Raw genomic sequence first — 21,199 nt, forward strand, 5'->3', positions numbered from 1 at the left:
TAAACTAATCAAATGCGCATTTTTTAGATCATAAAATCCCCAAGTGACACAAATGTGAATATTAGACTCAACTGAACAAAGATACAAGGCAACATTTAAATAAAGCCAGTTGGATATGTTTGCATCAATTAATTATTAGGTACTAAGTTTCCCAAAGATGATCATCAATTCTTTCATTAAATGGGTATAACCTCCCTTTTCAAAACTGCTAGGTCCAGAAATTTTGTTTTCTAGATAAAAACTCATTTCTGTTAGAATCTAAGTAGATTATGCTATCATTCAGATTCTCCAAGTCTTTCAGCATATCCAACATCCAAGTTATTTTCACACTTTAAACATCTCACTGGTACCATGCTAATTATTTTGGAGCTCTGTACACTACCTCCAATATATGAGTTAGGGAAGAGGCAAAAATCTTACTATTCAATATGAGCATTACCACAGTTCAAGTTAAAAGTTGACATTTTAAAGTAATACTTTTCTAATAGCGCATGGCACATAATATTTTGGATCTTCCAGCAACTATTAAAAACTTTTATACACCATCAATGAAAGGATTTAAAATGGAGTGGTGGGGGAAAACAGTAAGTACAATTACACATTGAGTACCTTCTTCACTGAAAAAATTATATCTTTAATCTGAGGTACGGAGTTATCTTCCAAGATCTTTGCATAGGGCATAGGAATATCAGCACCAGTGACACGTACAGCTGGGGCATCCAGGTAGTTAAATGCTGGTCCTATTTTTAAAAAAGTTAGGATTCAACAAGATTGCAAACAAGTATTGTAAATTTCAGAATTATATACACTTTTTCAGATGTCTACATTCAGTTAGTGAAATAAGCAAATAAATTTGGAAAACCAATGTTTTACATATTGATATTATTTAATCTGCACCACTTTACCTTCCATTATTCTGGCACAAATTTCAGCACCCACTCCAAACTGTGGCCAACCGCCCTCAACTGTCACCAGGTGATTGGTCTTCATCACACTAGCTTCAATTGTTTCAATATCCAGAGGCCTAATTGTACGCATATTAATGACCTGGAATAATACAAATGTTGATAAGTACTCTAATTTTGCATTTAATGCAACATATCATAAACCTTTACCAAGGAGGAAATGGAATTTAACAAGATAGCCCTTTTGACTGAATCCTATCTACTGAAACTATTGCCAGCCATATAGTTTGGCTGATATATTTCCACCAGTGTTCATAGACCAGGCCAGAGCTTCTCAAAACATTTCAAGTAGCCCAGACCCTAACGTGGCTAGTTGTATTAAGCAGGTGTAACACATATTCCAAGAGGGACGCAGTAGGTCAAACCACTTAGTTTTAAAAACAGAATTTATTTACAAGGTTACCAAAGGAAACAAAGGAGAACAGAATATAGAATAACAACCCATCTGATCATCCCAACTTAAATGATGCTATTCAAATACTTGTAACAATCCCCATGAACACCCCCAGGCACAAAAAAAGGTTAAAAAAAAAAAATTCAAAACACAGGATCTTACAGGGGAGAAGGACCTGCTTCTTTGGGGTCCAGCAACTTTTTCAACTCGACTGTGCGAAAACCAAACTAAACCAGAGAAAAGCGAGCTGGAGAACTGGCCACTCGCCTTTCATTGTACAAGTGTTTTTTTTAAAACTTAAAAGCCATTTGCCTGAGGCAGTACCTGTTACCTGTAACCCAATTGGTCCTAATACCTTCAACCATAGATTTTTCAGACTCTGGTGTCTTTTATGGCCTTTTTGAAAAAAAAAAGGACAACATAACCTTGTTAAAGGAGCAGCATCCTCAAGAGGTTTCAAACAAAAATGCTGGAATTTTTTTTTCTGTATTTTTAAAAGACAATATTTGTCAAACAGTTTCAAAAAAATTCCAGATCCTGCAAACTTTCTTAGCCAACAGCTTTGGGTTTACTTTTAATAAGACTTGGGCAGCACAGTGACTCAGGGACCCAGGTTAGATTTCAGTGTTTGGTGACTGGGTGGAATTTGAATGTTCTCCCCACGTCTGCATGGGTTTCCTCCCACAGTCAAAAAGTGTTAATCCACCTAATCTGCATAATGATAAATACAGGGTTATGGGGATAGGGTTGGGAGGATACCCTTGGAGGATCAACATAGACTTGTTAGGCCTCTTTCTGCACTGTCGGGATTTTATGATTCTATGATAGCTACTTTCATTATATTCATGAAAAAAAACTTTTCTGAACAAATGTTTCTGCCCTTTAAAAATTGAGATTTACAGATATTCAACAAACCAAAAACTTAGGTGATAAATGCTAGTGACACCAGGTGGTCAGTTGGAGGGAGCTGGTCAATAATAAACAATGTTAGATTGTTCCAGATGTGTGCTCTCAACTCAAAATTCCCACATGCTAACTTTCAAGTTAGTTTAATCATCCTGTACAAAAGCAAAAGGTGGCTAGAGGTATTCAGGTCAGACCATTTAACACAAGTACATTTTAAAAAGAAAATTAAAATTTCCTTTCAAAATCTGTTGTTGTTCCAGTGACACAACCAGGGGCTGGCATGTAGTATACAATATATATGAACGTGGAAGAGTAGGCCATTGAGTTCTTCAAGCCTGCTCCATCATTCAATAAGATACTGGCTGATCTGATTTTAAATTCAACCTTATCTTCCTGCATATTCTCAGTAATCAAGAATCTACCGCTGCTTTAAAATATTTAAAGGCTCTGCCTTTTGAGGCAGGGAATTCCAAAGGCTAAGCCCTCAGATAAATGCTTTCCTCATTTGTTTCAAATGGGCAACCCTTTATTTTTAACCTTGACCCTTAATGTTAGATTGTCTCAAGAAGAAACATTCTTTTGATGTCCACCCATCTTGCTCTTTCTAGGTATTAGTCTAGTAAGCTCCCTGAACTACTTCCAATGCATTAACATCCTTCTGCAAGCATGGTCAGTCTGTATACAATACTTCAGATGTGGTTTCCCTAATGCCCAGTATAAATTGAAACATAACATCCTTACTCTTGCATTCAATTTGCCTTGCAATGAAATAATATTCAATTAGTTTTCTTGATTCTTTGCTGTGCCTGTATACTAACCTTCTACAATTTGTGCACTACAACACCTAGATCTCTCTGCATTTCAGAGCTCTGTGACCTCGCACCATTTAAATAATGCTTATTTTTATTTTTCTTTCAAATTAGAGCTTCACATTTCCCCACACAGTACTCCATTTTCCAGATCTTTTCCCACTCACTTAACCTATCCAAAGCACTTAAGGGTCCTCAAGTCTATTTCACAACCCACTTTCCTATGTATGTAACAAATTTAGACATGATGCTTTCAATCCCTTCAAAATTATTCATTTAAATGCAAAGTGTTGGGGCCTCAGCACTGACCTTGTGGCACACTTGTGATGCTCTGCCAGCCTGAAAAAGATCCATTTATTCCTTTTCTCTGCTTCCTGTTAACAAGCCAATCATATCAGTGCCAATGTGTTACCCCCTATACCATGAGCTTGAATTTTCCACAACAACTTTTGATGTGGCACATTATCAAATGCGTTCTGGATATCCAAGTATAATACATCTATTGGTTCCCCTCTAATCTACAACACAAGTTACTTCTTCAAAAGAACTCTGATAAAATTAAACAATTTCTTTTCGACAAGACTGTGTTAGCTTTGCTAAAAATGTGTTGCTGGAACAGCGCAGCAGGTCAGGCAGCATCCAGGGATCAGGAGAATCGACGTTTTGGGCATAAGCCCTTCTTCAGGAATGAGGAAAGTGTGTCCAGCAGGCTAAGATAAAAGGTAGGGAGGAGGGACTTGGGGGAGGGGCATCTGAAATGTGATAGGTGGAAAGAGGTCAAGGTGAGGGTGATAGGTCAGAGTGGGGTGGGGGCGGAGAGGTCAGGAAGAAGATTGCAGGTTAGGAAGGCGGTGCTGAGTTTGAGGGATTTGACTGAGAAGGTTGGGTGGGGGGGGGGGGGGGGAGGGGTAAATGAGGAAACTGGTGAAATCCGAGTTCATCCCTTGTGGTTGGAGGGTTCCTAGGCGGAAGATGAGGCGCTCTTCCTCCAACCGTCGTATTGTTGTGGTCTGGCGATGGAGGAGTCCAAAGACCTGCATATCCTTGGTGGAGTGGGAGGGGGAGTTGAAGTGTTGAGCCACAGGGTGGTTGGGTTGGTTGGTCCGGGTGTCCCAGAGGTGTTCTCTGAAACGCTCCGCAAGTGGGCGGCCTGTTTCCCCAATATAGAAATGGCCACATCGGGTGCAGCGGATGCAATAGATGATGTGTGTGGAGGTACAGGTGAATGTGTGGCAGATATGGAAGTTTCCTTTGGGGCCTTGGAGGGAAATGAGGGGGGAGGTGTGGGCGCAAGTCTTGCACCTCCTGCGGTTGCAGGGGAAGGTGCCGGGAGTGGAGGTTGGGTTGATGGGGGGGTGTGGATCTGACGAGGGAGTCACGGAGGGAGTGGTCTTTACGGAACGTTGATAGGGGAGGGGAGGGGAGGGAAATATATCCTTGGTGGTGGGGTCCGTTTGGAGGTGGCGGAAATGACGGCGGATGATACGCTGTACATGGAGATTGGTGGGGTGGTAGGTGAGGACCAGTGGGGTTCTGTCCTGGTGGCGGTTGGGGGGGACCGGGGCTCAAGGGCAGAGGAGCGGGAAGTGGAAGAGATGCGGTGGAGGGCTTCGTCGACCACGTCCGGGGGGGAAATTGAAGAAGGAGGCCATCTGGGTTGTACGTTTTTGGAACTGATCCTCCTGGGAGCAGATGTGGCGAAGACGAAGGAATTGGGAGAATGGGATGGCATTTTTTACAGGGGGCAGGGTGGGAGGTGTCGTCGTCCAGGTAGCTGTGGGAGTCGGTCGGTTTGTAGTAGATGTCCGTGTTGATTCAGTCGCCCGAGATAAAAATAGAAAGGTCTAGGAAGGGGAGGGAGGAATCTGAGATGGTCCAGGTGAATTTGAGGTCGGAGTGGAAGGTGTTGGTGAAGTGGATGAACTGTTCAACCTCCTCGTGGGAGCACGAGGCGGCGCCAATACAGTTATCAATGTAGCGGAGGAAAAAGGTGGGGGGTGGGGCCAGTGTAGTTGCGGAAGATGGACTGTTCCACATATCCTACGAAGAGGCAGGCATAGCTGGGGCTCATGCGGGTGCCCATGGCTACTCTTATCTTAGCCTGCTGGAATCCTCCAACCACAAGGGATGAACTCGGATTCCTCCAGTTTCCTCATTACCCCTCCCCCGACCTTGTCTCAGTCAAATCCCTCAAACTCAGCACCGCCTTCCTAACCTGCAATCTTCTTCCTGACCTCTCCGCCCCCACCCCACTCTGACCTATCACCCTCACCTTGACCTCTTTCCACCTATCGCATTTCCAACGCCCCTCCTCCAAGTCCCTCCTCCTTACCTTTTATCTTAGCCTGCTGGACACACTTTCCTCATTCCTAAAGAAGGGCTTATGCCCGAAACGTCGATTCTCCTGATCCCTGGATGCTGCCTGACCTGCTGCGCTGTTCCAGCAACACATTTTCGGCTCTGATCTCCGGCATCTGCAGACCTCACTTTCTCCTCCTATGTTAGCTTTGCTGATTACCTCAAAACTTATCCAAGTGCCTTGTTATAACATCTTTAACCCCATCACAGATGTTAACTAAGCTATAGTTTCTAAATAAAGCAGTTACATTAGCTGTTTTCCATTTTAAAGGAACCATTCCAGAATATAATGAATTTTTAAAAAATTAAAATCAATGCATCAACTCTCATGAGCTACTTTTAAGACACTAGGATAAAATCCATCAGTTCTCAGGGACTTGTCAACTCTCAGTTTCAACAATTTATTCAGTACAACTTCCCTAATAATTGTATACTTGAGTTACTACTCTTTCAATTCCTGATTTAGTTATTGGAGATGTTACTTATATCCTCACAAGTGAGGACTGACACAAAATACATGTTCAACTTGTCTGCCTCCTCTTTATCCTCCAGTACGAATACCCCAGACTCAATGTTCTACAGGACCAACACTTATTTGGTTAATTCTTTTTTAAGAATCTGAAGGTTTTCCTCTGTCTGATTTTATTAATTACAATAAAAAGTAAGTAGGCAAAATGATCAAGTTTTGACATGTAATGAATTTATATAGAATCCCTACAGTGTTGAAGCAGGCCATTTATCCCATTGAGTCCACACCAAAATCAGAAGAGCATCCCACCCAGACTCTTACCCCTGCCCTTCCCATGGCTAACCCAACTAGCCTGCACATCCTTGGACACTAAGAAATTTAGCATGACCAATCCATCCAACTTGCACATCTTTGTATTGTGGGATGAAACCGGAGCACTAAGAGAAAACCCACGCAGATGCGGGGAGAGTATGCAAACTCCACACGGTTCGCCTGAGGGTCCCTGGCACTGAGGCAGCAGTGCGAACCGATGAGCCACCATTCCACCCTGAACAATTGGTTGAACAGAGCAACTTAAATGACATTAGCTATTGAAGAGATGAGGAGGAAGCAAATCAGTTAACATTTGAACGTTTACTCAAAAGTTTTAATAATTCACATTCACCTTCTCTACTTGCTACATTTCAGCTTTATATGTACCAGTCTTATTCTTTCTCAGTCACCCACCTCACAATCAATGCCTTCCTTTGCAAGAGCAACAGCTGCATCCAGACAATGCCCCACACTTCTGGAGTGTGCAACTAAAGTGACATTAGTTCCTACAAAATAAAAACTATGATTATTATTTAAAAACACTACATATCAAGTTAGTTTCAAATTCAGGCACAACATATAGGAGAGAAACAAATTATAAAGCTATTAAGTTAGCAAATGGAAACACACATGGAGGTATTGGATACTGTAGTCAGCTGGTCACTTTAATCACAAAAGTGGGAAGTACAAGGATGATAACACTCAGATTATTGGCATGAGAATCAAGATGCATTCACTGAAGCACGTTGGAATTAATCTCAGCAGTGCCACAGGGTGGGGAAGGAGGGGTAGAGTAAACAATAAGAAAAAAAGTGCAAAGACTTCTTTACTAATCGAGTCCACAGGTCATTTTCCAAATTGGGAATAGTGTAGATGATCTGCTTGATCATCTGTTTATAGTTACTGCTCTGAAACAGTATTCAAATAACGTACCTTTTAAAATATAGATTAAGTCAACTTCCATCATTACTCAAACCAAAATGTGAAATAGTGTTTAATGTGCATATCAATAATTTTTGTTGCATAGGAGGAAACCACTAAAGATAATAAAATAAATCTCAATATGGATGGCAGTAGAGAAGCATCATAACAGATCTGCACAAGGGGAGATACAATGCTAGAAAGTAAAATGTGCAGATTAAAGTACAGGATCAGTCATATTTGTGATACCTAGTTAAAAAGCTAAGCTCATACATTAAGAATGGCCAATTGGCAGCTTGGTACGAGAAGACAACAAATCTCAGTCTTCAAACATCCATAGTACAAATGAACCAAGAAAATGCTGGAACTGTTTGCGGAGTCTTTCCTTCATACACAGGCCATTCAGCCCAACCAGCCTATGCTAGTGCTTATACAACCTCCTCCCATTCCATCTAATTAATCTCAGCCTTTCATCTATTTTGAACCCCTGCTCTTGCACATATTCATTTAGTTTCATTTTTAAAATTAATCTATTTACCTCCAATCACTTTCTGTAGCTCCAAGTAATTTCTCATTTCTCTACTAATTTATCAGTTACCTTTTTTAAAAAAAATGGTCTGTAGTTTTAGACTTCCCCATAAGTAGAAACAATCCACTCACCCTATGTAATCCATTCATTCCTTTAACCATCCCGATCAGGTCTTGAAGGCTTCTGTTTTCTAAGGAAAAAGACCCTACCTGTTTGATCTTACCCGATTGCTGTTCTCTCCTAGTTCTAGTATCGTTTTGGAATTGGAATTATGCACTCAACCGGGTCCTATACAAGTTCAACATAACTTCATTACTATTGAAGGCAATGCCGTTAGAAATAAATCCAAGTGCTTTGTTGTCACTAAATACTTTGCTGGCTTGAAGTTCAACTTGTAATGATTTTCTGATCTATATCCCTAGATTCCACTATTCTTCTACCCTGATCAGTTTTCTATTTTCTAAGTTGCAAGTGATAACTACATTTTTCTTATCAGCATACTTTCACCCTGATTCACATTAAAATTTGCCTCCTAACTACCTAGTATAAAAGAATTGCTCATGCATTTTTGTATCCCCTTGCATGCTTGATTAGTGTTAGTTTTACTATCAAATTTAATATCTACAATTTTTAATATTGCCAAGTCCAAATTATTCCTTCTGCATGATGTGTTTTTACATAATTAAATTGCTTCAACTCAGTCATTACTTCTCACCGAGTGCAACGTTGAGAAAGACTTGCTCATCTGACTGGTCTGACAACTTATCGATCTACCACTTGTTCTCATTTTTAAAAAAACAGAAACCAATACTAATCAACATTGGGATTTTACCTAAGTTTAATTTTATTAATTTTTTTTTAATACTTACACTGGGCTACCTTACACTCAAAGTAATTTTAAGTTGTATTCGAGCTGACATTCTCTTAGGCAAATAATAAAATACAGAGTACCCCCAATCGTACACTTTACACCTATTTACTTATATGGGGCCATCAGTTAAAAGATTAGGTTGTCTGGAAAAGGCTCAGTTCATAAAAGGCAAGAATGCCCACATGTTCCATATAGGATAGTCCCTTTGGCACTGGAAGTTACTCTCAATGAAGGATTATTCTGCATGCACAGACTCTTCACAGCACATTCTGCTACTGTATATGGTGTCTCATTGTACTGGAAGTATTTCAGAGAGATATGCTGGTTATAAAATTATCTTTATTTTACCAAAACTACCTATCTCTTTCCTAATTATCTTTCCTTTTCTTCCATTCCTATATGGACTTTCCACTTTGGACCAGACTTCTTATTCCCCTGCTATGATTGATGTTTGATTACCCATCAAAGCCCAGTTGTGGCTTACAGAAATCTCCTCATCCTCTGACAATTCTTCCTTTTCCTGACTTGATGTTGTGATGATGCTGTCACTTTAAAAAGGTCATTTTGTCCTGGATATTTTGAGCAGAGATTGCAAAGATCCAAAGAGTCAAGGGAGACTTTGGGTTTCTTTTTAAAAAAAGGGAAGGGGGGGGGGTGGCCAGTTCCCCATATCAGGTTTTTCTAGTTTTTTTAAAAAAAGTTGTAGCAGTCACAAAATGTTGGAGCTCAGAAGGGTTGCAAGTTTCCAGGAAAGGATTCCTAACCTACTTCCTCTGAAATCTCTTTGGACGTTGTTTTCTCTTGTCTGCAAGAATCAGTGTTTGAATTTACTTTTTTGCCAAGGTGTGTTTATGGGATGTTACTGAATTGGAACAGTTACTTAGTTGAATTGCTATATCAGGTTGGTTACGTTTTCCAATAGTTAAGTTGTTCTAAATTCATTTTTTTTTGTTTGTTTCTACTGGGGTGTTGAAATACATTCTGTTTTGCATAAAGCCAATGGCTTGACCAGTTGCATCACATCTGGAACACACAAATCACATCCACCTTTTTAAAAAAAAAAAAAAATAGGCTAAGGTCCAGGCTGCCACCTTAAAATACTTTCAGGGGTCTGACCTGGCCCATAACAGGCTGGGGGCTCACCTGGGACAATTCTATAATTCTAACTTGAATTTAACTTGGTTGTTGGACTCAAAAGGTGGCGAGTGCTAAGTGTTAGTGTCTTTGTTTCATGGCTTGAATTTGGTTGGTTTAAACTGTACTTTAAAGTAGCAATAGCTGTTACAGTCACTAAAGGTTTTGAGAGTGGAAGAAGTGACTTCAGGAGCTTTACAAGAAGTGAGCAAGGCAAAGCTGTTGGAATTGGCAGACAGGGTTGCCTTTGTGTGGTGAGAAAAGGAGATAATTACAGCAATTGTGGGATAACAAGGTCACAAAACCACCAGTTGAAACAAGAGGAGAAATCAAAGAATACAGATGAAGTTGAAGTCGAATTATCAGAGATCACGTTTGATCAGATGGTTGAGAAAAACAAGAATAAGTGAAGGACAAAGTGAATGTTTTGAGTTCAGAGAAGTTAACTTTTTTAAAACAAAGGTTTTAATTGATCACGTAGGACCCTTTTCTTTCCATCCTTCACCGTGGATCAAACTTGAAAAGGTTCAGAAAAGATTTACAAGGATATTGCCAGGGTTGGAGGATTTGAGCTATAGGGAGAGGCTGAACAGGCTGGGGCTGTTTTCCCTGTAACAAGAGGCTGAGGTTTATAAAATCATGAGCGAGAATGGATAGGAGAAACAGACAAGGTCTTTTCCCTGGGGTCAAGTCGTCTAGAACTAGAGAGCATAGGTTAAGGTGAGAGGGGAAAGATATAAAAGGTGGTGCATGTATGGAACGAGCTGCTAGAGGAAGTGGAGGAGGCTGGTACAATTGCATTATTTAGAAGGCATCTGGATGGGTGTAGGAAGGGTTTAGAGGGATATGGGCCAAGTGTTGGCAAATGGGACTAGATTAATTTAGGATATCTGGTCAGCATGGATGAGTCAGACCAAAGTATCTGTTTCCATGCTGTACATCTCTAAGACCCCTATCTGAAATAAAAAGTAGAAATAGTATTGATTAGCAAAAATGGATGTGTTCACTGGATTTCCAGAGGTCATTCCATTATGCAACACAGATTTTAAAAAAAAAAAAGGATTACAGAGAAATTACTAAAATTTTTCACTAGATACAGATAGATACAGGGGCAAATTTTACTTCAAAATTATTCAGGGAAGTTGTGGATAGTTTATGAATAAAACAATTCAAATCCACTGCAAACCAACCAGAATCACAGGGACCATTAGAACGGTGGCATCAAACTTTAAAGACCACGTTAAGGGCTTAATGTCAAGCCTATCCAGATGACTGGGCTAAAGGAATTGTGTTTGTACTTTTTGCCATTAGGGATGCACTAAATGAATTGACGAAATTCAGTCCATTTGATTTAGTTTTTCAGCTTGAGGTGAGAGGACCATTGAAATTAATTAAAGAGAAATTTGTCAGTCAGAATTCAGACAGCTTAATCATTCCCTAAAATTTAACGGAGTGAGGGAATTGGTTAGAGTGCATGTAAAAGTATCAAAGCACATAATGAGACAGAAGCAGACAAGAAATCAAAAATTCACAATTTTACTAACAGAGATAAAGCGTTTGTGTTACTTCCAGTGGTAGGTGATTCTCTAAAGGAAAGGCTTAGTGTACCTTATCAAATCGAAGAGATTGAAGAGAATGAGATAAATTATTTGATAAGGACTCCAGATAGAGAAAAAAAAAATCTGTGTTATGTGAAAGGCCTAAAAAGTATATTGATAGGGAAGGAAAACAAAGAGGAGAGTGTGTTACTGGTTACAACAGAGTGAAGAACCAAGTTCAGTGGATTCTGAACTGGACATGCCTCAAATTAGAATGGACAATGAGGAAGTTCTCAAAAATTAGGATAAATTGAATTACTTTCCAAATAAAATCAAAATGACTGGAATGAGTTATTACTATCACATGGGGATATATGTGGGAATAAGCAGGGAAGTATTAATTTAACTGTGCATGAGGTAAATATAGGAAATGCTATTCCAATTAAGCAACATCCTTACAGATTTAACCCTCTAAGTGGTACAGGTACAAACAGAGATTGAATGCATGCTCCAAGACAGCATAAATCAAAGTGAGTTGCAGTGAATGGAGCAAAACTGTAATAATGGTGCCAAAACCAGATGAAACCTAATAAATGTGTGTAGACTATCACAAAGACAAAGCAGTTTCAAAGTTGGATTTATATTCAATTTCATGTTTGGAAGACTATTGAGAAGGTGGGACAAACAACTTATATTTCCAAATTGGACTTACTCAGAAGATACTGTCACATACCTTTATCTGAATCAGAAGACAATTTTAGCTTTCATAACACTGAATGGATAGCACCAATTTAAAGTTATGCCACTGGTATGAAAAATGCACCAGCCACATTTCAAAGACTAACCAATAAAGTAATTCCTAGATTACTCAATTGTGGGGTATCCATAGACAACCTGAATTTTTTTGTCACATATGGAAGGAATGTTTGCAGCATTTATCAAAATTATTCGGTCAACTTCAAGGAGGCAGGTTTGGGGATAAACCTGGCTAAGAGTGAATTCGCCAAAGCCCAAGTCACGTTCCTGGGTCATGTTATTGGCCCTATGGAATGTGAAAAGGCAAGTTATTGGGGAGTTTCCCATACTGACAAACGCAGCAGTACTATGATTCCTGAGATTTAGTGGGTTTTATCAGAGAAAAAAAAAGTTATTGAATTTTAGTGGTGTGGTTGATCCACTGACTTAAATGAAGTAGTGCAAGAAATTTCAGTGGATGGCAGATAGTCAGAAGGCATTTAACAGTCTGAAAGCTGCGTTGACCACTCCCCTGGTGTTAGCCACACCTAATTACACAAAGCCATTCAAGGTGGCTATCAATGAGTGTGATACGGGTGTCAGTGCTGTACTCTTACAAGACGATGACTAGAAAACAGAAAAACTTATTGGGTATTTATTCATCAAAGGAAATATTCCACAATTGAGATGACAACTTGAGCTTGGTATTGTGTTATAACATTTCAACTTTTATACTGCCAGTAAATGTTTGAGATAATTGTATATACTGATCATAACCCATTAAAATTTTTGGAGAAATTTCAAGATAAAGACAGACGGAGATATTTAGTGGCAGAAATAAACAGCCTAAAATAGAACACAGTAGTGAATGCTTACAGGGTTAGAGGCGATGTATATAGAACAGAAAACATTACAGCACAGTACAGTGTAATAAGACAGTAAGACTAAGGGTTTCAAAATGAAGTCAAAATATTGAAGGTATTTTTTTTTTTTACGAAAAAAGGCACAAGATGTGACAATGCTATCATTTTAAAAAAATTACTTTCTCTTGTGTGTTTTTGAAGAGAGGTTGTAAAGGCTGAAAAGGTGCCAAAGAATCTAGGGATCCTTTGTTTTTTTTTTGAAAGAAAAGTTGTACAATGGAAGGGGAGTGGGCAGTTCTCCTAGTTTTTTTAAAGCTGTAGCAATCACAAGATGTTGGAGTCCAGAAGAGTTGCAAACTTCAGGAAATGATTCCTAACTGACTTTCTCTGAAATTTCTCTAGATGTCATTCTCTCCTGCCTGTAAGGATCTGTGTTTGAACTTACCTTTTTGCCAAGGGGTGTGTTTACAGGATATTACTGAATTGGAACAGTTACTTAGTGAAGTTGCTGTATTGGGCCGGTTAAGTTTTCCAATAGTTAAGTTATTCTAAATTCCGCTTTCTTCTGTTTCAACTAAAGCTTTAAATAAAAATTGTTTTGCTTAAGGCCAAGTGGTTTGACTAGTTGCATCACACCTGGAACACCCACTTCACATCTTCCTTTAAAATAAAGAAAAGTTAAGGTTTAGGCAGTCAGTTCGGCTATAACACGATAGTTCTGTTCTTGTGCAATACAGTGTTTAAAAAAAAAAAAATCACATAATAGCAGCACCATTTAAACTAATGGGGCCAGAACTGCCCCATTAAAACTCTACACTTTGGAAACAGTGTCCCCAATTTGTCAATTGTATTATACTAAATTCGTGTTAACGAAATGCATGTTATAGCAGAATGACCTGTACCTTTATAAAATTGAGGGGATCTGGCTTGGTCCATATTAAAATGTGCAGCAATCCTTTTGGTCCCACTACAACTGACTCTGAAGATATATTTTTACAACTGCTATACAGGTTACTACAGCAAACTGAAAAATGAAAATCAATCAACATTTCAGTTCAAGAAGAAATGTCCTAATCTAACAATTAATATGAAGCAATAGATTAAAGAAGAGCACTAATCAGGAGTTGGGAGGAGCATTATTGGAGGTTACTGAAAACAGTTAAGATGATTATTTTGGAAATGGGAGGGCCACTTCAGCCAAAAGCATTAAACCAAAGATGATTTATGAAGATTGCAGATGTAATGGCTGAGGAAAGGACATTACACCAACATGAGAAGAGAAGCATTAACTATTAGATTATGAAGTTATTGAACTGATTTAAATTATTTTTTGTTTAACATTTATGTTAAAATTCAAAGTGTATTTTTTTTTATATACATTCTTACCTTCTTTTTCCACTTTGGCTTTTCCTATTGGAATAACAAAGTCCTTTGACTGGAATTCTTCAGAAACTTCAAAAGGAACTCCATACAACAGTTCATTTTCCAAGAAAACAACTGCAAGATAAGGACTGGTTAGTGCATGCTGTGAGATATGCTGCATATTTACAACAATAACCATACTCATCAAATTCCAAAGGAAAGTGGGCAGGTGATGAGAAATTTAATAAAAGTTGAAAAACGATCAAAGTTAAAAAGGTGATGAACTATTAGCTTTCAACAAAAAAAACTATTTGCAGGGTTCAATGGAGAAAAGGAACTAAAAACGTTCCAGTGATTACTAGTGTTTACCAACTCAATCTGGATCAGAAAATGTTCAAGCCTAAAATAAACATTCAAGACTATAAATGACAAGTCACAGTTCACTTTGCAGCTGCATATCTGACAAATCAGTTAGTGAAGATCAGTTAAAGATTTTGTAAAAAACTTAAAAAGCACTGCCTCCAAATTTTATTTCTCTACATTAAAAACATATGCAACTAGACTTCCTTGGACAAAACCTGGGAAAAACAATAAAAATCAAGTTTCTTAAAAAAACAAAAATTTCACTCGTGGGATGTAGCGGTCACTGGTTGTACTAGCATCTACTGCCCATCGCTAGTTGCCCTCAAGTAGGTAATGCTGAGCTTTCTTCTTGAATTGCTGCAGCCCATATTCTGTAGGTAGACACACAATGCCCTTAGGAATGGAATTCCAAGATTTTGACTGAGTAACAATGAAAGAACGGCAATATATTTCTAAGTAGGTATTGACAGTGGCTTCGAGGGGAACATTTTCTTCAGCATGGAAACAAGCCCTTTGGCCCAACTTCTCCATGCTACCCACTTTACAGGTGTTTTAAAAAAATTCTCAAGGTCAGGTTCGTAGGAGAGTAGTCTGACACAGAACAAACGACCAAGAGGCGAGACTGCTAGAATATGGGCATTTTATTCCCCGCAGTGTCGCACAACGGGTCTGGCTTATACTCACTCTACATGTTACAAAAACTGGGAGCCGTCAGTTCTCGTAGAGCGGTTGCCAACAACCCACGCTCGGCGGTTAAACGTAACCCCGGAGCAGACTCACCGAACTGGAGACTTTTCCAGCTGATATACTCCCTTCCAGATATAAACATTCATGTGAACAGCAGAGCAAGGCTAAAAAACACATTCCATTCTGGTTACATACAGATAAGAAGATTCACACGGGACTAAGCAACACCTCCATTCCGGTTAGATTCACACATGTATTGGGACATAATTTTTAACCGTTTCACCACAACAGGTTACCATGTATTCGCTGCCCTTGTCTTTCTAGGTCATAGAAGAGATCATAGAATCCCCACAAATGCAGAGAGGGGTCTATCGGGGAGAACGCTGGTAAGTGGAGCTGAAATGCGCATCAGCCATGACTGAATGGCGGAGTGGACTCGATGGGCCGAATGGCCTTACTTCCACTCCTATGTCTTATGGTCTTATTTGGCCTGTCAAGTCTGTACTGATCTCCTGAAGAGCAGCCCATCCAGATCCACTTCCCATCTTATCCCTGTAATCCATCTAGCCTGCTCATCCCTGGACAGTTTAGCATGGCCAATCCAACTAACCTGCACATTTTTGGACTGAGGGAGGCAACTGGAACACGCGGTGGAAACCAAAAGCCAACACTGGTCAATGTGCAAACTCTATGCAGGAAGTAGTGGTTGTAGGTGTAGAAGGTCCTATCTAAGGATATTTGGCAATTTTGACTGCTGAGCATCAGCAGTAGAGGGATTGGATATTTGTGGGTGTGATGCTAATCACCAGACCGATTTGTCTTGGATTGTCAACGTTCAGTGTTATTGTACCTGCACTCATCCAGGCAAATTGGCTGGGGGCATTCTATCACACTCTTGACTTGTGCCTTTTGGGGAGCCAGGAGGCAAGTTGTTTGGTGCAGTATTCCTAGCTTCTGACCGGTTCTGGTAGCCACAGTTTATATGGTGAGCCCAGTTGGTAGCCGTCAGGATATTGTTGGTAATGCTATTGAATAGCAAGGAGTGGTGGTTAGATTGTCCCTTATTGGAGATAATCATTGCCTGGCATTTGTGTGGTACAAATATGTATTGCCACTTTTCAACCAAAGCCTGGACACTGACTGTCTTTCACACTTTGCGTAACATTCAGCAGCATTTGCAATCATTGGTGAACATCCCCACTTCTAACCTGGACCCAGATCACTGATGAAGCAGCTGAAAATGGTTGAACCTAGGACATTACTCTGAAGAATTTCTGCAGATTTGTCCTGGAGCTGTGATACCACAGTCATGACTGGATGTGGCAGAACTGCAAAGCTGAGACCTAATCTATTGGTTGTGGGATGACTTGGCTCTAACACTTGCTGCTTGGTATACAAGTAGTCCTGTTTCATAGTATCACCAAGTGATACCCATATTTGAAGCATATTTTGTTCATTGACAAGAATGGCAATTGTGGGTCTTTTGATACATTCTAACAATATACGTCTGAAATAGAACCTTAAAATCTTTCAAAAAGCTTACCAGGGTTATCATCTCGAATAGCAGATTTTAGCAAGCCTTTGGCATCTTCAGCACTCCAAGGACTAATCACTTTTAGGCCAGGGCAGTGACTATACCAGGCCGCGAAGCACTGTGAATGCTGAGCTGCCACTCCAGCTGAAGAACCGTTAGGACCTCTAAAGACTACAGGAACAGGAACTGCACCTGCTGACATGTAGTATGTTTTGGCAGCAGAATTTATAACTTGGTCGATGGCTTGCAGTGAGAAATTGAAGGTCATGAATTCACAAATGGGCCTCAAGCCAGCCTAATAAGTCAGTGAAGAGTTAATATTAAGAATCTGACCTTATTGCTCCAAGAACATATTACAACAAGTCACGTTCATATTGACTTACATTTAAATAGTAACTCAATATTTTAAATATTTTCATGGTAGATTCCTGATATGTTGACTTAATGTAGAAAACTAAGTTTTGAGTACAGTTTCATTATGACAAAGGAAAATTGATATAATCTTCTTTTCTGTTATGAAACTAAGTGTCTCAACTTTGATGATAAACAAACAAGTTTTTTAAAAAAAAAATGTTCAGTGCTCCAAATATTAATTCCGTGAATAAGGGACAGTTTAAAAAAAAAAATTGAAAGTACATACCATGGCAGCACCAACTGCAATTCCTGCAAAACCCATCTGAAAGAAAGGTGTAACAATTTTACACTTGAAGTTAATAAATGCACATCAGAGATGAAATGGTTGCTTAATAAGATATACCTCTGAAATAGGAGTGTCTATGATTCTCTTATCTCCCCACTTCTTCCACAGTCCACGGCTCACCTGCAGAAGTAAAACCATGAATATTTACAGCCATATTTAGTGCTAAATGTATGAAAAGTGGCATATCACCAGCAAGAGCTTACCTTGTATGCACCATCATACTGTGCTACCTCTTCTCCAAGTAGAAATACAGTTTCATCTCTTTCAATTTCCTCATCCAAGGCTTGGTTAAGAGCATCTCGATAGGTCAACTAGAATAGTATGAAAATAATCTGATTAATAAATAAAGAGGCTAGAATTTTTACTTCACTTATGAAAAAAAATCAACAGAATAGCCAAAAATGGTTAAAATAGAAATACAGGTTTGGGAAATTCTTCTGGTTGCTTTTCGCTTGCTGGTATTTAGGAAATATTTTTTAGACAGTGATCGTTCACACATTTTCTCAAATTTTACAGGTATTTTGATTTTCAGTTAGTTATCACTTTTTTTAAAAAATCAGTTTCAAGTCCTCCACTCAGATACCTCACATTAAAAAAAGTCATTCCCTAAATTTATTACACAAAAATGTTTGTCCTTTCCTCATTGTATATTTATAGGTCAATGATGAAAATTAACAAATTCCATTTTTTTTGCAATTAAGACAGACATATTTTTAAACCACCATTAAACATCAGAACAAAGCAATTAGGAGAGGGAGTAGGCAATTCAGTCCTTTGAGTCTGCTTGGCCATTTAACATGATAATGGCTGATCTTATCCTGGTCTTAACTCCACTTTCCTGCCTCCTCCCTGAAGTAACTTCAGAGAGGCCAGTATCCAGTCACCAAGTCATCCTTTATTTGCACATGTACAGTAGTAGACATTGGTCCAGATTCCTCAGAGCCAGCTTTCAGAGTGAATAGTATTTATGACACAGCCCCAAACAGAAGACTATTCGAAGAGACCCACTTAGCTGACCTCATTGCAGTCACTACACCCCTCACCCACTACCTCCAGTGACATAGGCCTGCTCTTGCTTGGAGCCTCTCCTGGGGCATTTACACACCAGGTCTGGTTCCTCCAACTCAACCTCTGATATGAGCGGCTTGTACCGGACCAAAGCATGCCTCTTGTGCTTGGAAATCTTGGAAGAAATTCATGCTCTTTGTCAGGCAGTGAAGGTATCAAAACTGTGGCATCCGCTGTGTTAATTTCAGACACATGAGCTTTCTTCAAGGCTAGATGGAGGGAAAGAACCTATGGGTTCCAAAAGCCTTTCCAGATGTTCTAAGGAATCAGATAAGTTTTGCTCCTGCCTCTTTAGAGTTTGCAGCTTTCATGTAGTCCACATACCTGAGCTTTGTATGTCATGGACCCAACTTCACATCAACCATGCCTCTTACCCATGCAGGGCCATTTTCATGGTAGCAGCACTAAACTTCATCCCCAGAAGTAAATTGTCTCTCAGAGTCTTCATGTCTGGCATTGGCACTCCTGTTGCAGTTTCACTCTTCAACACCCGTTCCCTTTCTCCATGATGGCCCATTGTCTGTGACCAACACTTCCAGGAGCCTATGTATTGCAAAAGATGCTTGCAACTTTTCAATCATCCCAATGTTTGACAAATGAACTATTTGAGTAAGCATTTGCAATGACCAAGAGCATTAAGCCAATGAAAGGACCTGTATAGTTGACTCGTAACAGTCCAGAGTTTATCCGGCCATTCCCATGAACACAGGGGAGCCGCTGTCAGTAACTTAGTGTCCTTGTTGGTGGGACAGCACATAGAGTGCCATCATGGCTAGGTCTGCATCCCACTCTCATCACCACTGAAATAACTCCAGATGCTGATATCCCAACACCAAGTCACCCTTTATTCACACCTACATAATACCTGACGCGAGTCTGGCTTGCTCAGAGCCAGCTCTTATACTGAACAGAAACAGTGATATTCCTGTTTACATCTCTCAGCCAGGGCTCCATGATAGGGGCTGTTAATCTGGTCCAATCAGGGAAATCATTTTCTATGAGGTCTACCTGGCTAAAGTTGTTGCAATTACTACACTTTGCATACCCCTTTATCCCACTTTTCATCAGAAAAGTATCTATTTCTTTCCTGAACTTGTTGATAGATTCTGCCATGACTGCACTCTTTGGGACAGAGTTCCACAGATTCACAACCCTCTAACAGAAGTAGCTTCTCTCATTCTATAATCTATGACCTTTTGTTCTAGACTGTCCCTTTTTGTTCTAGACTGTCTAACAAAGAAAAACATCTGTACACCGTCCATATAAACCATGAATTCAATCAATTAGACTTATTTTTCAGTGGTGACGTCCAATAGAAGACTCCCAAAGGCTGGACTTAATGACAATATTAAAAAGAACAAAATTATTATTAAACAGGAAAATTAAAATAAAGACAAAAACAAAACTTGGAAAACTCAGGTCTGACAGCATCTGTGAAGAGAAAACAGAGCTAATATTTTGAGTGCAGTAATGCTTCTTCAGAACTCCTACAAATATGTGAAGTTGAAATTCCTTCAATTCTTGACTAAACAAGCACCACAGATCACAGCCGCGATAAAACGACAAACTCTTCTCACTCGCAGGAGGTGACCCGCTTTACCTGAGCCGCGGCGACAGCCGACCGATGAAACTCCTTGCGTGACAACGCGCCAAAAGCATTCTGTACAAACAAAGACAAGTCATCGTTACTGCACAGATAGAGGTTCCAGAGACTGCTGCAATTTAATCGACGAATTTCTGTCCCCACTGCAAAAGACGGTCGTACCTTCCCTGCACGAAACAAACTCCTCAACGCCGCCATTTTTCCTTGTCCCCTTCAAGGAGACTTTCTAACGAAAAGCATCGACCAATCAAAAAGCATGATACTGAGACTGTCTCTGATCGCCATTTGAAATACCTATTATAGAGACCGTTTGACGTCATCGCGCATTGTGGGGGCGTGACGTTCCGCCGCCGTAGGGGTAAAAGCCTGGCCCCGCCTCCTTCCGCGTGAGCCGCCACCGCAAGGCCCTCCCACCACATGAACCGTCCATCGTCCAGGACCTTCCTCTCCAGGAAGCACCTGCCCTTCAGGCCCCGCCTCCCCCACGTGCACCGCCGCCCACTCAGGCCCCGCCCAGTTCCGCCTCCCCTCATGCTCCACCTCCTCCTCAAATTCCGCCCCCCGCCCAGCCCCCCCCCCCCCAAAGCCACGCCCTCAGTTTTGTCTGCTCTCCAGGCTCCGTTACTGTTAAAACCAACGAGGTAAAAACAATGACTGCAGATGCTGGAAACCAGATTCTGGATCAGTGGTGCTGGAAGAACACAGCAATTCAGGCAGCATCCGAGGACAGGCAAAATCGACGTTTCGGGCAAAAGCCCTTCATCAGGAATGAATGATGAAGGGCTTTTGTCCGAAACGTCGATTTTGCCTGTCCTCGGATGCTGCCTGAATTGCTGTGCTCTTCCAGCACCACTGATCCAGAATCCGTTACTGTTAAGGCTTGTCCTAAATAAACCGAAGAACTGCGGATGCTGGAAATCAGTAGCAAAATAACAAGTTGCTGCGAAAGTGATTAGATTTAGATTAGATTACAGTGTGGAAACAGGCCCTTCGGCCCAACAAGTCCACACCGACCCGCCGAAGCGAAACCCACCCATACCCCTACATTTACCCCTTACCTAACACTACGGGCAATTTA

General features: G+C 40.2%; 1 protein-coding gene and 1 long non-coding RNA gene across 2 annotated transcripts; both read right to left on the bottom strand.

Moving 5' to 3' along the window:
- Positions 1 to 33: 33 nt before the first annotated feature.
- Positions 34 to 20,380, bottom strand: pdhb (pyruvate dehydrogenase E1 subunit beta). Its single transcript, XM_043708189.2, has 10 exons — positions 20,284 to 20,380; positions 20,119 to 20,178; positions 17,654 to 17,761; positions 17,508 to 17,570; positions 17,391 to 17,426; positions 16,760 to 17,045; positions 14,191 to 14,301; positions 6,628 to 6,719; positions 906 to 1,047; positions 34 to 740 (listed from the first exon to the last, which is right to left on the bottom strand). The coding sequence occupies exons 1-10, from the start codon at positions 20,317 to 20,319 to the stop codon at positions 595 to 597; spliced, it is 1,080 nt and encodes a 359-aa protein (XP_043564124.1). The 5' UTR covers positions 20,320 to 20,380; the 3' UTR covers positions 34 to 594.
- LOC148147955 (uncharacterized) lies at positions 9,600 to 14,183 on the bottom strand. Its single transcript, XR_015759400.1, has 2 exons — positions 13,707 to 14,183; positions 9,600 to 13,464 (listed from the first exon to the last, which is right to left on the bottom strand). It is a non-coding gene; the product is annotated as an uncharacterized LOC148147955 (long non-coding RNA).
- Positions 20,381 to 21,199: the final 819 nt, after the last annotated feature.

The sequence above is a fragment of the Chiloscyllium plagiosum genome, unplaced genomic scaffold (assembly GCF_037043375.1).
Source record: "Chiloscyllium plagiosum isolate Xiang-an unplaced genomic scaffold, Cpla_swu_hap1 HiC_scaffold_14, whole genome shotgun sequence".
In the NCBI taxonomy this organism is placed as follows: domain Eukaryota; kingdom Metazoa; phylum Chordata; class Chondrichthyes; order Orectolobiformes; family Hemiscylliidae; genus Chiloscyllium; species Chiloscyllium plagiosum.

Coding starts and splice junctions, on each gene's coding strand:
- pdhb (XM_043708189.2), bottom strand. CDS start 20,319: ATGGCGGCGTTGAGGAGTTTGTTTCGTGCAGGGAAG. Junction 1,048..6,627: donor AGGAAGGCATTGATTGTGAG/GTGGGTGACTGA, acceptor GTATTATTCCAG/GTCATTAATATGCGTACAAT. Junction 741..905: donor TTGTGCCAGAATAATGGAAG/GTAAAGTGGTGC, acceptor TTTTAAAAATAG/GACCAGCATTTAACTACCTG.